The following is a 14,441-nucleotide window of genomic DNA, read 5'->3' as shown; positions in this document are numbered from 1 at the left end:
CGCTCCCCTTTTGTGACATGACAAATCATTCCCTCTAGCTCAGCATTAGTTAGTGGGGGATGGGGGGGTGGGGTCAAGACAACGTGAATAGCATTTGGCAGTATTTGTAAGACGCGCAACATTATGTAGGACGCCAAACACAAACATTATTCCTTCTTCTATTATGGTGCCACCTGTCACTGCACCCAAACAAAATGTTTGATCACTCTTCCAAAGTATACTTTGTGTGCGCATGTGAGACTCTGTGTCGCTCCAGGCAAAGGACCCTTCCTTGCCTCTATTCCCCCAATTCTCTCTCCATGTGTGATGTTTTTTTTCCTACACTTATCCACATGCTGATTGTCTCTCTTTGTCGTCTGCTTGAATTTGTTTTGCTCTACGTCTGCTGGCTTTTTATTTACATTTTAAGCAAATAGGATCTTAAATGCAGCATACTTTATTGAGCATTTTATTTCATAATTTACAACAGTTCCTAGGTGTCTCAATAAAATGTTCGGTAACAATTTACAATAAGGGTCCCTTAATTAAAATTAGTTAATGCATTTTAAGACAATAACTAATGTTTAAGTAACATTACAATAATTAATATAATTGCTTATCTAAAAAATAATTAACATGAGTTACTGCATTAGTTAATGCATTACTTAATGCATAACCAGACAGTAACTAATAGTTTGGTAAAATTAAAAATATATATATATATGCCATATTGGGTTAGGGTTTAGGGCAGAGGTGTCCAAACTTTTTGCAAAGGGGGCCAGATTTGGCGTGGTAAAAATGTGGGGGGGGCTGACCTTGGCTGACGTCCTTTACGTAGAACAGTTTATTTAAGCAAAATTTAGTAAGCCATTAAGTGTGTCACATTTGCTTTATTATTTTATTTAATGAATAATTTCAACAATCTCGCAACTAGCCTTTCCGGCGTTCTCTTTCGACTCTCGGGCTCTTGCGAAATACTACTGCTGTGAAATTAAACTAGCTTCAAGTTGCTTCAACTTCTTGCTGCGTATCTTCCCTGTAATCTTGTCGTACATGTCAGCGTGTCTTGTTTAGTAATATCACCTCACATTGAAATCTTTAAAAACAGCGACTGTCTCTTTGCAAATGAGGCAAGACACAGTTGTTGCATATTTTAGTGAAGAAATAGTCCAATTTCCACCTATCCTTGAAGCGTCGGCCGTCACAGTCAACTTTTTTTTGTTGATTGTCGCCATTTTAGAAAATTGGAAGTAGAGGGTCACACGGAGTAATGTTGCATAGCCCTTAAATACCTGCAACATGAAGCAATTATCAGAGAATCCCAAAATTTGAAAAATAAGGTCCTAATGAAACCTTTTTTTCAAAATTGTGAAAAGAAAAGTCAATGAATATGTGTAATAAGCGCTCTAATATCTATAACCCATGCTAAATCATGTTTTTTATCTTATGGAACCTGCAGATGCATGTGTTGACTTGCATCCATCAATTTTTTTTCCAAAAAGAAATGTCAAAATTCTAAATTAATCTGAATATCATGAAATTTTAGGTGAATCAAATGTGATACATTTGGCAATAAAGGGTTAAAGTGCTGCTGCCTTTTAGTGGGTAAATGAGGAGCAGCATTTCGTGTGTAAGCTGCTTCATATGCTGGTTGCAGTACTGCTGACCAATTTATTAAGTCTGTGTGCGGGCCAGATGTTATTGATTTTATGACAGAGGCTGGGGGCCGGATGAAATTTGACCAAGGGCCGCATTTGGCCCCCAGGCCGGACTTTGGACATGTCTGGTGTATAGTGTTACCAAATGTTCCTGAAATGGTCAGGTCAAAGTACAGCAAACATCAGTCCTGAATGTGACTTTTGTTGTCAAGACAACTAGAGGAGGAGCCTAAGGCACTGCGCCTCAGCAGGCAAATTCTGCATAATTTTGCATAATACTGTTCATTAAAAATGTGTATTTTTGTTGTTGTGTGTATACAGGAAAGTACAACAGTGTCTTGTTGTCAGGAGAGGGAAGGGCCAACACAGAGAAGGTCACCAAGTCCTGTCCACTCAGAGAGAGAAGCTCTACTCGTCGGTAAGACCCAATAGTCAATATTATAATTGGATTGTGTGCTCCGACCTTAGTGTGAGAGTTCACCTAAGAGTATTGACTCCAAAACTGTGTTTTTATTTGGTTCCTTATGCTGTCATTATAGTTATAGTGCTCTGCATGTGGGAAGAGTGATTCATTTGAAAAAATAAACATTAAAAAATACCGTATTTTTCGGACTACAAGTCGCACCTGAGTATAAGTCGCACCAGCCATAAAATGCCCAACGAAGAGAAAAAAAAACATATATAAGTCGCACCGGAGTATAAGTCGCATTTTTGGGGGAAATTTACTTGATAAAATCCAACACGTAGAACAGATATATCATCTTGAAAGGCAATTTAATATAAAAATACAATAGAGAACAACATGCTGAATAAATGTACAGTGTACAGTGCATGAACAACGAAATGAGAATATACTGTCCTTACCAGGACGCTACGGCTCAGTCCCGGCTATACAGCGAACTCCCAAATGACGATGCTGGACGTCCATATAATGTGCTGAATCAATTTGTTGCTTGATACCAAAAAGGTTCGCATCAACGTAAAGAAATGATAATTAGGTGCTCTTAGAGCAATGACATTAAACGGTTAGCATGCGTTTGCTAGCATTAGCAAATCGTTCAAACAACCACCCAACTGGCTCTAAGTGTCCAATCGCGAGTGGAAAACACACAACAACAACAGAAAAGATGATACACACAGGCTTTGCCTCTGTAGAGATATTTTGAAAGCATAAACAATGAACGTAGGTTCGCAGCCATGTCTCTCTCTCGCTAACTCGCCCACTCACTCACGCCTACGTAGCTGTCCGTCTTCTTCTGGCGTGTGAGTGCTCTTTTTCATGTAAACAAGTGCGAGTGCGCCCCCACGTGGGCGTGAAAGCGCCACAAACTAAAAGCATGCATTTCAATATAAAAAAAGTCAATAATACAATTGAACACACATTGCAAAAGGCTGAACGCGAACGTGGCCATAGCTATTGAGTTATTCAGATAACTATAGCATAAAGAACATGCTAAAAAGTTTACCAAACCATCAGTGTCACTCCATAACACCACAATAACATGTGAAATGATAACATAATGTGTTAATAATTTCACACATAAGTCGCGCCTGAGTATAAGTCGCACCCCCAGCCAAAATATGAAAAAAAACGCGACTTATAGTCCGAAAAATACAATATGTATAAATTAAAGTTGCTATATGGGAGTTTGTCACTTTTTTACTCGTGACAGCCACCTCCGGCCTTAATTGTTGACTGCAGCCTGTGTTAAGGCTGTGCATGGCACACAGTGTTGTATTTGGAAGCCCTTCGAATTTTTTTCTTAATCTTTTGGATGAAATACTTATTAGTCTTAGTCATATTTTAGTCATTTCAAAATGTGTTTGTCTTCATTTAGTTTTAGTCGAAGCAATCTCATACAAATTCCGTCTAGTTTTAGTCGACAATTACTCAAAATGTGTTCGTCTGCAAAATTATAAGGATTTAGTGCAAAAATAAATCAGGGTTTCCAACAATTTCAAATGAACACAGACAGACGAGTACATATTGTAGCATCTACAATAGGAGTGGGAACCTCTTGGTACCTCACGATACGATACGATTTGCGATACAAAGCTCACGATAACGATGATCTGACGATATGGCGATACAACAATTATCGATACATTGGTCAGGAAATCATTCTAGGATTTTCTAATAAACAGGAAAAACAAGTTTCTGCTGTGAATTGGAATGAGTTTATCGCTAGTAGATGTCCAATCCATTTGAACTGGGAGGGTGGCAGCGAATGAATGTTCATTCGCTGCCATCCCTCCCACTTCAAACGGATTTAATGTCTATGGCCGTCAGTGGCAGCCAATGCGGTAATGAGGTCATTTTGGGCCATTTAAGGTCATTTACCTGTTGATTTTCAGTTACTTCCTGTTGATTTGGGGGTATTTTATGGGTCACTTCCTGTTTAGTTTGAGTTACAGAACAGTACGTGACCTGGGAATCCCCCAAATGAATAGGCAGTGACTCAAACTCAACAGGAAATCACCTGTAAATGCCCTAAAATGAACAGCAAGTGACCTGTAAATTCCCCGAAAATTGGCTCGAATGACTGTGAATGCTCTGGTTTTGAATGAACGATCGTTCCCAGTCTTAATGGATTGGGCGTCGAGCACCGTCAATGGCAGCCTTAAAGATAACTGAGACACTATTATGGTGGAAGATTTTGGTAGCATTTTGATGGTTCCTTTCTTTTTTTTACTAATTGACACCTTTTTAAAATGATATCTCGATTCTTGACAGGAGCATATCGATAACCTTTTGTGATACGAAGTATCACGATACATCACCATTTCGATAATTTGTCACACCCTTAATCTACAAGGACAACGTCAACTTGGTGATGATAATACACACTCAGCGTGAAAAGCAGTGCGTTATTTTCAATTAACCCTACCTAGCAGCCACGAATTGTATGTAAAAAAATATTGTCCGAGCATTTAACACTTGGAAGTCTGTTTTTTGGGGGGGTGCTATGCTTAGTCTATCCAGAGCCTACGATAGGTGACTATAAAGAGCGTCTACTAAATGTCATTTCGCCAACTGGCTCTCCTCTAGATTTATACTGACCATACTGACCAGAGAGGCAGAGAGGCAAAGTAGCTCTGCTTTAGACTGGCCAGTGTTTCAATAGGACGCTCACCATTCTGAAGCTAATGCAAACGCGAATGATACGCTAACGCGACGAGTTACATTTAGCATCTGATGATCACAGACCTTTAAAGGCTAAAGCACCATTGCATATTGTCTCTTGCCAAGATAAGAAAACAAATCTTACCATGTTTCCAAACAAGCAAGATGAGGCGCAGCCTAGCTGGAGAGACATCCTAAATTCGAGTGAGGAGAGTGAGGAAACGGTGCAGCACATCTCCCAAGAGTGACACAACTCAACCACTGCTCCAATGCAAACTGACATACTCCACGTACAATATGAAAATGTCCCGCATTGTGAACATAGACAGAAACTATGTTGTATTTTCGTCTCGTCAGAGGAAAACTGGCATTCGTCTCGTTATGTTCTAGTCTTCCAAGCCATGTTTTTAGCTCATCACAGTCACGTCATCGTCATAAAAAATTGTTCGTTGTGTACTCATCAGTGCATTGGTGGAGCTAAAAATTCCGTCTACATCTACTTACAAAATTAACTGGTCCTGGAAGTAGTTTTGTAAACTGAAAATTCCATAAGTAGAGACATGTTTTCCATGTAAATGCCCTAATCCATTCCAAGCCCCCCAAAATTCAGAAATATATCTTTTATAAAGCATAAAAATGCATCAAATCACGTAACAAATACATGTTACTATAAGATTATCGCTCAATAACAATAAAATGGGAGTTGTGCATAATGTAAAAAAAAAAAAAAAGAAGAGAATAAAGAATAAAGAATAAAAGTTAATACAATCACATAAAGCTCTTGGAACACCTCATGCCCAGAGGGGCAAATGAAGAGGACACTGGGGTACACATATACACAGTAGAAATCCCTCTCGGCCAATTGGATGCCAGGGAGATGCTGGGCAATAGCCAATGGCAGAACAGCTATAGGCATGTTATGTTCAGTAAACTTGGAGCTGCTTGTAGCAGCCCATACTATATTCTTGTTTTTCGTATCCTGAAATTTCGAAATCTCCATCCAGTGAGTAATGTACCGGAAAAATATTAAATAATATGTCTTTGGAGTTCTAGAAATTGTTTTTGGAGCAAATTTAAACATCAGATTTGTAGTTGATTTATTTTGGTTTGAAAGCGTTGTTAAATGTACAGAATTAGTTTGAGTGCACTCAATGTCTGCATCCTCACTTGTTTGCTGGTCACAATACATTGGTCCTGTTCAACTATTGGCTTTACACAGGGGACACTAAGTGCTTTCCTTGAAAAGAAAAGCCTCAAGCGGTGGCGGCGGCAGCCTTGGTAGACGCCATCAGGGTTGGTCTCTTGATGCTCTGCAGGTGGCTGGTATAAGCGGAACGGGTGTATCATAGCTCCCCGGGGGGCAGTATGTGAGCAGAAAGCAGATGGTTACGTTCACTTGGGGGAGAGGTTGTCTTTGACGGGGCCTTGGCAAAAATGAAAAAAAAACATCGTTAAACACTCGCTCTAAACCAAACTTCAACTGCAGTGTGTAAGGGTAGAGGGGGTGGTGCCACCCTTATCATATACACAATACTGTATATGCTGTTTTATCATTAATATTACGCACATTCTGTCCTCCCTCAGGGATCATCTCCACTTTCCTGCACGTGCATCCCTTTGGAGCTAGCATCGAGTACATCTGCTCCTACCTGCAGCGCCTCGACACCAAGGTACTCTCTTCATCACATTGCTAACATGCTAACAGTTGATATGTTGATATGGTATGAGTGCAGAAAGCTGTAATTTATTGAAGTAGGCTTTGGAAGGATTTGAAAGGGTGAGGAAATGTGGAAGAACGGCTTTTTTTTTCTTATGCTTCCTTTGAAAATTTTAAGGAAGGTTGTCCCTGACCCAATCGCTTGCTTAATTTATTTTGTGAGATGTACAATGCAATAAAATAGTCAGGGGGTAAGAGGATTTTCCAAAATGAAACATGTTATCCTAGTCAATAATGCACTACAGATGGAAGAAGCGGAAGAAGAGAAAAAACGGTTGGAGAATGTTCTTGTAGCTGTCGCGGGAAGTTAACAGTAAGATTGCATCATGCAAGAGTGATGATGTTTGCAGTGTGGAAATATTTTAACATTGAAAGAGGGGACAGTGCTACAGCAACTTGCAATGTGTGCAAACTGACCATTTAACGTGGCAGAAAAGATAGAGGTGACTTTAACACAATCACAATAAAAATTTATTTTTAAAAAATTACTTTGGCAATTTCAAAGAGTGTCGATATGCCACATGGAAAAGACAAACATGCAGCACAGCGCTGTACCACAAATTTACTGCAACCCCCCGCTAAATAAAAACACAGGGCCAACTGACACTGAAAGAAACTTTGTAGAACAAAGAAAAAATGCTCAGCGATAGAAAATCTCAGGCAAAATAACTAAATGTATCGTGTTTTACCACCAACTTTATTTTTTATACAAAAACTTTTTTTTTTCTCGCTACTTCTCGCTTCAAACTTCGCACCCTCAGTCCATCGCGGAGGTTTTTTTTTTTTTTTTTTTTAAAGTTACAAAATAAATACATACAAATGAGCCATCCCGAGCTGATCACGTGGTCTCACTCTCCCTCCTGCTGCTCTTTGTTGGTCAAGCAGTGCACTGTAGTTGCTTATTAAAGTTAACGATGATTGACACTTTGCTATGATCTTGCCACAGATGCCTGGAAGCCGAAGCTTCCAAGCGCCGCATGCGTCAATTCTCATTGAACTGCACCTCATTGTGTGTAAGTGAGCAGTTTGAGCGGACTTGAGTGGACGTACTCAATGAAGCATTAATAAAGACAAGTATTTTTCTACCTTATTCATGTTTAAAAATTATTCTGTGCGACTGAAATTATTATAATATTACATTTGAAGTGCTTAATAACCATTTATTAAAATATTTGTATAGAAACTATACTTGATTTTTTTTTTTTTTATTATTATACTTTGGGGAAAAAAGTGAAAAAACATGTCTTATATGTATCTCTTTCCAGTGCTAAATCTGAATAAAAACATTGAACACACACAAAAAAAAAAATTGTGGGCAGGGGGCGCTATTTCGCAGTTTTTCACTTATCGCAGCGGGTTCTGGTCCCCATTAACTGTGAAAAATGAGGGATCACTGCACCTAAAAATACAACTCACCATTACCTTGCTCTTATACTATTGCACTCATGGTGCAAATTAATGTCTGGCCAGCAAGATAATAAGTTTCATATGTCTAAGCAGATCTGCGCGTACAAGAAAAATTTGTTAGCCAGCATACTTTGGTTAGTGACCTCAATTATTTGACACAGCAGTGTAGTATATACTGCTCGACAAAAATTAAAGGAACACTTTGTTCCATTAGTTTATGTGAGCAGTATATATATATATATATGACATTTATTTTTACTTTTTTTCCCCAAATTATAATTTACAAAAAAAAAACTGCAAATGTAATCATTACTTTTAAACATGTTACTGTCCCAGCAAATTATTTTTAAACAAGAATAAAGCAGAAAAATGCTTTGCTTTATTAAATGCTTCATTGAGTGAGTCCACTCAAATCTGCTCAAGGTGCTCACTTACACACAATGAGTTGCCACAGCAACTGTTTAATAAGTTAAACGATGACTGATGCATGCGGCGCTTTGAAGCTCGCTTCTCCGGCAACATCAACGTCTGTCAATCATTGTTAACTTTAATAAGCAACTCCAGTGCACTCACTGCCTGACCAACAAACAGCAGGGAGAGGGAGGGAGGGAGAGGGAGACTCCACGATCGGCTCGGGACAGCTTATCTGTTTTGTTTTGTTTTTTTTTACTTCTTTTACTTTTTTTTACTTTTAATTCAGTGTTTGACTGATGGCACAAAGTCTAAAGCACGAAGTAGCGAGGGATCACTGTTTTTTAAAAAAAAAATACATGAGTATGAGGTATCAGCTGTGTATACGTCTATAGAGTAAACACATTTAACCCTTTAAGGTCTGGGCCTATTTTGTCTTATTTTGCATGCCTTTGAAGTTGCCTTTATATTTCAAAGAAAGAATTGTTTACGATGGCCTGGTTTGGTCCCTTTTTTTGTGACACCTTGAACTTCATGTCCAAACTGTTGTTTCCTTCACTGACCAATTATAAATCATCATTTTGGGCCCAAAAAGACCAAAAATTCCAAAATCGTTTTGTCAAAATTTTTAATATTGATGTCCAATTGACAACCAAACATGCGTAACGAACCGTTTTGAAACTTTGTAATATTTATTCAACATGTTAGGATGAACATTCAACCAAAAAAACTTAGAATAAATAGTCTTATATTTGACAATTCAACATAAACAACAGGTATAGCCATAGGCGTTTTTTGCCTTTATACATGCTCTAGTCAAAACAGGTTATATACAGCAGACCAAACAGTGAAGAACAGTGAAAAAATATACCATCTAACACAAAAAGTGTTTAGAGGCCATCTCTATATGAGTTTAGTCATTGCGGCCCATCACCTGATGAAAACTATGTACACACAATCAAGCTTCTTGAACACACATTTATATACACAAATTGAGAAGACTGATTGTGGGAAAAAATATATTTATAACATTGGGAAAAAAAGTATTTTCAAAAATATTTACAATAAATAAGTTTAATTTTTTTCAGGCATGCCACTCCGAAAAGCAGTTTCGTCCTGGAATTAGACACAGGGCTACACACAGCCCACACTTCCATGGGGTGTCGGTCCTCTTTCCACCCTTCCATTTTCATTTCACTTTACTTTCATTGTCACTATAAATGTACATGAAAAAAAAGTCAGTATTTATGAAAATAATAAAGTATAAAATAAAAATATATACAGAAATAAATAATAATGGAAATCTATATGTATGACAATAGAAAGAATACCATAGCTGAATATGTGCTACATCCCTAATCTTCATATAGAAGGAAGACCACAAATTATACTTTGATCCGATATGCACATTTTATTATTATATACACAAACACACACTTATATTGCATCAAAATTAACTTTGTCTTGCAATATCAAAAGAAACTTTCAAAAGAAACTTTTTCAGCAGCATAAAAAAAAAAAAAGTGGGTTGGCTTACCTCTGCTCGTCGATGGCGTCACCCACGTGTTCAAATCCGTCACTATCTTCACTCGAGGACTCTTCCGAAGAAGACGATGATGACGAATTTGGACCATCCTCTTCCTCACGTTGATCAAAAAGCACAATTGCTTGCGCTAAATTTAGTTATCCGTTCATTCTCAAGGTCGCTCGCTCGCTCGATTCAAACGGCCGTCGGTCGCCACCTCGCTGCTTCAGAACACTCCTCCCTCTCGTTCGGTGGAACCTCGCACGGCAGTTATATTTATTTAAAAAAAAAAAAAAAACGCATGTTGTACTTCCACTGTGACTTCGAAAGGGTTCGTTTGATTTGTGTTTTTTTCATGGAGCTTCCGTTTTGAAAAAGGACAAGAAATGATGGAAATATAGACATAAACAAATTATCCATGCAGCGTTTTAATGTTTTTTTGAGAGGACAATAAAACTATAAAACTTAAATGACAATATCTCACGTTTTAGTTGGTCGATTGACTTCAAATAACAACGAGAGTAAACCGCAACTTCCGCACTTTAAAACGAGACCAACCAACGGCATGTGGGTGACGTAATTAAAACGCGAAGGCGCTTCAAAGACGACGTGCGCTGAGGACGCGCCGGCGCGTCCTTCGACTCTCAAGGGTTAATATATTGTACTTACACATAGCATTCTTTGTCTTGTACTGTCTGTTATCCTTACCCCCTCAATGAAACGAACAATTGTCACCTGCCTTTGGATCCGTTGTCTTCTTACTAAACCTCTGCGTTCTTCCAGTCTTGTCATTCAACGCTCGATATAGTCACCTATGAAAACTATGGTTGCGGCTCAAACACGGGACTGCCAAGTTGTCTTTCAATCTTCCCAACTTTTATTTTTGTTTTTCTCAATTCGTAAAAATGAAGTTCACAGAGGGGGTGCATGTGAAACCAAGAAAACAAATTATCATCATTTTCAACATGCTTTTTACTCAAGCTTCGCTCAAATCTTAAATCTTCCACACTATTCCCTTCATGTGCATTCGTACTCACGTGCGAGTATGCTTGCCTGGCGAAGGATGGCTCCTTGCGAGTCCTGTAGTCATATGGACTAGTAGAATGGGGACTGAGGTTTCTACAGTCTGAAAGCGGTTGTAGAGACCGGATTAACAAAACACATGATCAGATATTTGATACACACATGTGGTAGCCTGCAGGGACTGAAATGTTTGCTTGCTGTTTTTGCGAGTTCACAATCCCATTAAATGGATGTTGCTTCTGTCTAGCAACTTGCTTCTGTGTGCGAGTCCCTCTATGCTTATTCTGATCCATTTTATTCCTGACTATATTTTTACATACAGAATAGACCTCTTAAGTGCCAATTTTAAACCCATTTAGTGATGCCCTCAAGGATGCACATCAGCAATAGACACCCGACCTCTCATGTCCATTACAGCTAGCTATGTACCTACCTAGAACAGCAGTTGAATTGTATCTTTATACTTACCTTTATGCTGTGATTGTGCTGAATTGAAGTCAAATTGACTAGCTCACAAAGCCAAAAGGGTTATTGATCCCCTTAAGAAAGCATATGCCCTGTTTACCTATTCAGTGAACTGCTCATTAGGAAACGTCTTATAATTGCATCCAGGATGTGTAAAACAGTTGATGTTTCAGACTCATTTGCCATCTGTGAATAGATGTTCAAAAGAAGAACTTTGTCAGAAAAAACTTCAGACAGTTTGTCTCCATTTCCCAGACGGAAATGTCATTGTGTGCATGTCTTGCTCTCTTTGGCCAGTTGGTCCATTTCTCGCAATGCCATAACATATTAAAAACACATCCTTCGCCAGCCGAGGCACCGCAAGCCAAACATCGGCATCAATCCTACATCTGCGTCTGGTCGAGTGGTTTTATTTCCGTCAGTGTGATGTTTAAGACACGTTATTACTCTAGTACTCACGGATGGACTTCCAAATTCTAGGCTTCCAGACACATGGACAGTTAAATGATATGGGGGTCCCCTTACTAATGTTTTTTTTTCTTGATGATGCCTGCAGCTCAGTTTACTTGTATATCAAATCCATATTACCCATTTAAAGTGAACTGCAATGCCGTACTTCTGACAAGTACTGCTCAGGGTCAATATGTGAGCTGCGAGTAACATTGACGTGCATTTGTTAAGTTCACACAGTGATTAAGTCATAATACATTTCAGCTTTTTTTTTTTTAATGGAACCACTATTCGGATGTGAACAAGCTAACCAAAATTTTTTTTAATTTAAAAAAGCACCTACATTTTGTGAAACATAACCATGTTCTACTGTATTTCAGATTATTAAACAAAAGTGGCAGACCAAATTCTTTTTCCTTGTGAAAGAAAGTGTATTCTTTCATATTTTTTACCCTAGTCTATTATACTACACTGTTAAAAAAATTAAGTCAACCTATTTTTCTTTTATTTTTAAGTTTTGTTGGAAATCTTAGGAAGTCAAGTTGTTGCCAAAAACTCAAAATTTTAAGTAAACTGGACCCAACATTGTAAGTACAGTGTAAACTTCAGTTAAGTAGTCAGAACTCAAAATTTTAATTCTAAATAAATCTGTTTAAAGTTTAGGTACACATATAATAAATTGATCCAAGCAGGATTTGAATCTGGATCATCTTAATGACAGCACAATTATTGGAAGTTTTATTTCTCATGCAGTGCCTTGAAAGATTAGTCCGAATCTTTTATAACGGCAGTCACGCTAGGTTTTTTTGAAAATGCCTGGCATTAAAATCATTGCTATGACTTTAAAAATTTGCTTGACCACTTTACATGGGTGAATTCTGGTTGTACTAATCCTGATTTTGATAAAACATATTTAAGTTCCTCAAGAACAGACAATCTGTTATTATTTATTCCCCAAAATACACTAGATATGACTAAGTTGGATTGCATTGTCCCTGATATTATCGAACCAGTCACCCCAAAAAATCGTGTTGAAGGCGTCAACAAGTTTCCCCTTCTCTGTGTCTCATCATGTTACTAACGTGTCAAATAATGAACAAAGACCTCTCGAATCGTGCTGTGTTGGTGCGTTCAAGCGCCCACATATTGTCTGCGTTTCCCACACACTCCAGTGCATAACACTCATTAGGGCAGCACGCACGCACATTTGTCAATATGCCAGGCTGGGAACTCCTCCTGCAACAACCAATAGTAGAAGGTGAAAAAAAAAAGAAGCTAAGTCCACTCTGCTTATCTTGTAACACCACACGCTGCTATCGCATGTCACGACGCAGCGGGCCGGCATCCAACATTAGATGAGCAATTTAACTAACCAAATGATCGTATTGCTTTACATGATGTTTTATATTTTGACTCACTACTGTTTCTCCACAGATCAACCCAACTGAGGTGGAGGCTCTTCTCTCGCGGCTGCCCTGCACCTTCAGGCAGGAGCTGACGGGCGTGGGCGCCAGTCTGGAGAAACGTTGGAACTTCTGCGGATTCCAGGGCATCAAGAGCACGTAAGGGCGCGCGCGGGGGGAGCACCAAATCCCTCCACGGCTGTCAAGACGCCGTCTCCACAGTTACAGGAATGTTTACTTGACACAGTCGCGACTCTCTGGGAGTCGAGGCAGACGATTCACTGGATTCGTACGCGAGCACGACTCACCCACGTAGGTCGGGCCTCAAAGCTTTCTGAGCCTTTTTGGCGGGAGGGAGCAGGAATACACTGGACTATTACCTGCGGCGTCATCAGGGTTGAACTCTTGGAACCTCCGAAACCCTGCAGCCTCCATCCCGCCTCTTCTTTTTTAGTTTTATTTTATGTTGTCCTTCCTTGTTTGAACACAGATTATGAAATGATGAAAAAAGATATCATATATTTCTTCATTTTATGTAAAGGCTGTGAAGAGTCATATAGAATTGTTGTTATACGCTGTACATGCTTGGATTGTATTTTTGATTATAAAAAATGAATTTGAATATGCCTCTGTTTTGGTTTCATTTTCATGGACTTTCACTTTTAATTTAGGGTAAATTAAGTAATATAACAACTCAGAGATTGATATAATATAAATACTGTATTGGCCCGAATATAAGACGGCCCAGATTATAAGACGACCCCCTCTTTTTCAAGACTCAACTTTGAAAAAAGACTTTTTGAACACCAAATTATTTCTATACAGAAAATAATTACAGTACATCTGAAACAAATGATTATAACAATATATTTGAGAGAAAAAACATGTTATTTTGCCTCATTCAAATCTTAATATCTGAACATTTAAATATGTAAAGTGCAATAACATTCGTAAATGAATGGCTTCTGGTTTTTGAAATGTAAATAAACCAATCTATTGTGATAAAACAACAAAATTGCAATAACTGCATTAACCATCAAAGTGAAGTCTAACTGTAACTGTAGTCTTGAAACAAATCTGAATAAGGAAAAACATTGCAATAAAATAATGCAAACTGGTTAAACGAGTGTAGCTGAGATCTGTCATGACAGAACATCGCTTCAATGATATCTGGCGCCATCTAGCGTTGTGAATAGTGTTGCACCGATACCATTTTTTGGCCCCGATACCGATACCTGGCTGTACAGTATCGGCCGATACCGCTACCATACCGATACCA

The 14,441-nt window shown here is 38.5% G+C and overlaps 1 protein-coding gene across 5 annotated transcripts in view; it reads left to right on the top strand.

Annotated features, from left to right (window-relative positions):
- enox2 (ecto-NOX disulfide-thiol exchanger 2) overlaps positions 1 to 14,029 on the top strand; it is a 388,688-nt gene extending 374,659 nt beyond the window's left edge. For all 5 annotated transcript variants that reach the window (XM_057849987.1, XM_057849983.1, XM_057849986.1 and 2 more), the window contains 3 exons: positions 1,959 to 2,055; positions 6,346 to 6,431; positions 13,194 to 14,029. In XM_057849987.1, the coding sequence (XP_057705970.1) occupies positions 1,959 to 2,055; positions 6,346 to 6,431; positions 13,194 to 13,325 (315 nt within the window). In that variant the 3' untranslated portion in view covers positions 13,326 to 14,029. The remainder of the gene's footprint in view (positions 1 to 1,958; positions 2,056 to 6,345; positions 6,432 to 13,193) is intronic.
- The last annotated feature ends 412 nt before the right edge of the window (positions 14,030 to 14,441 follow it).

This window comes from Corythoichthys intestinalis, chromosome 11, assembly GCF_030265065.1.
Source record: "Corythoichthys intestinalis isolate RoL2023-P3 chromosome 11, ASM3026506v1, whole genome shotgun sequence".
In the NCBI taxonomy this organism is placed as follows: domain Eukaryota; kingdom Metazoa; phylum Chordata; class Actinopteri; order Syngnathiformes; family Syngnathidae; genus Corythoichthys; species Corythoichthys intestinalis.
Note: the sequence above shows the minus strand (reverse complement) of the source record. Positions and strands in the feature narration are given on the sequence as shown.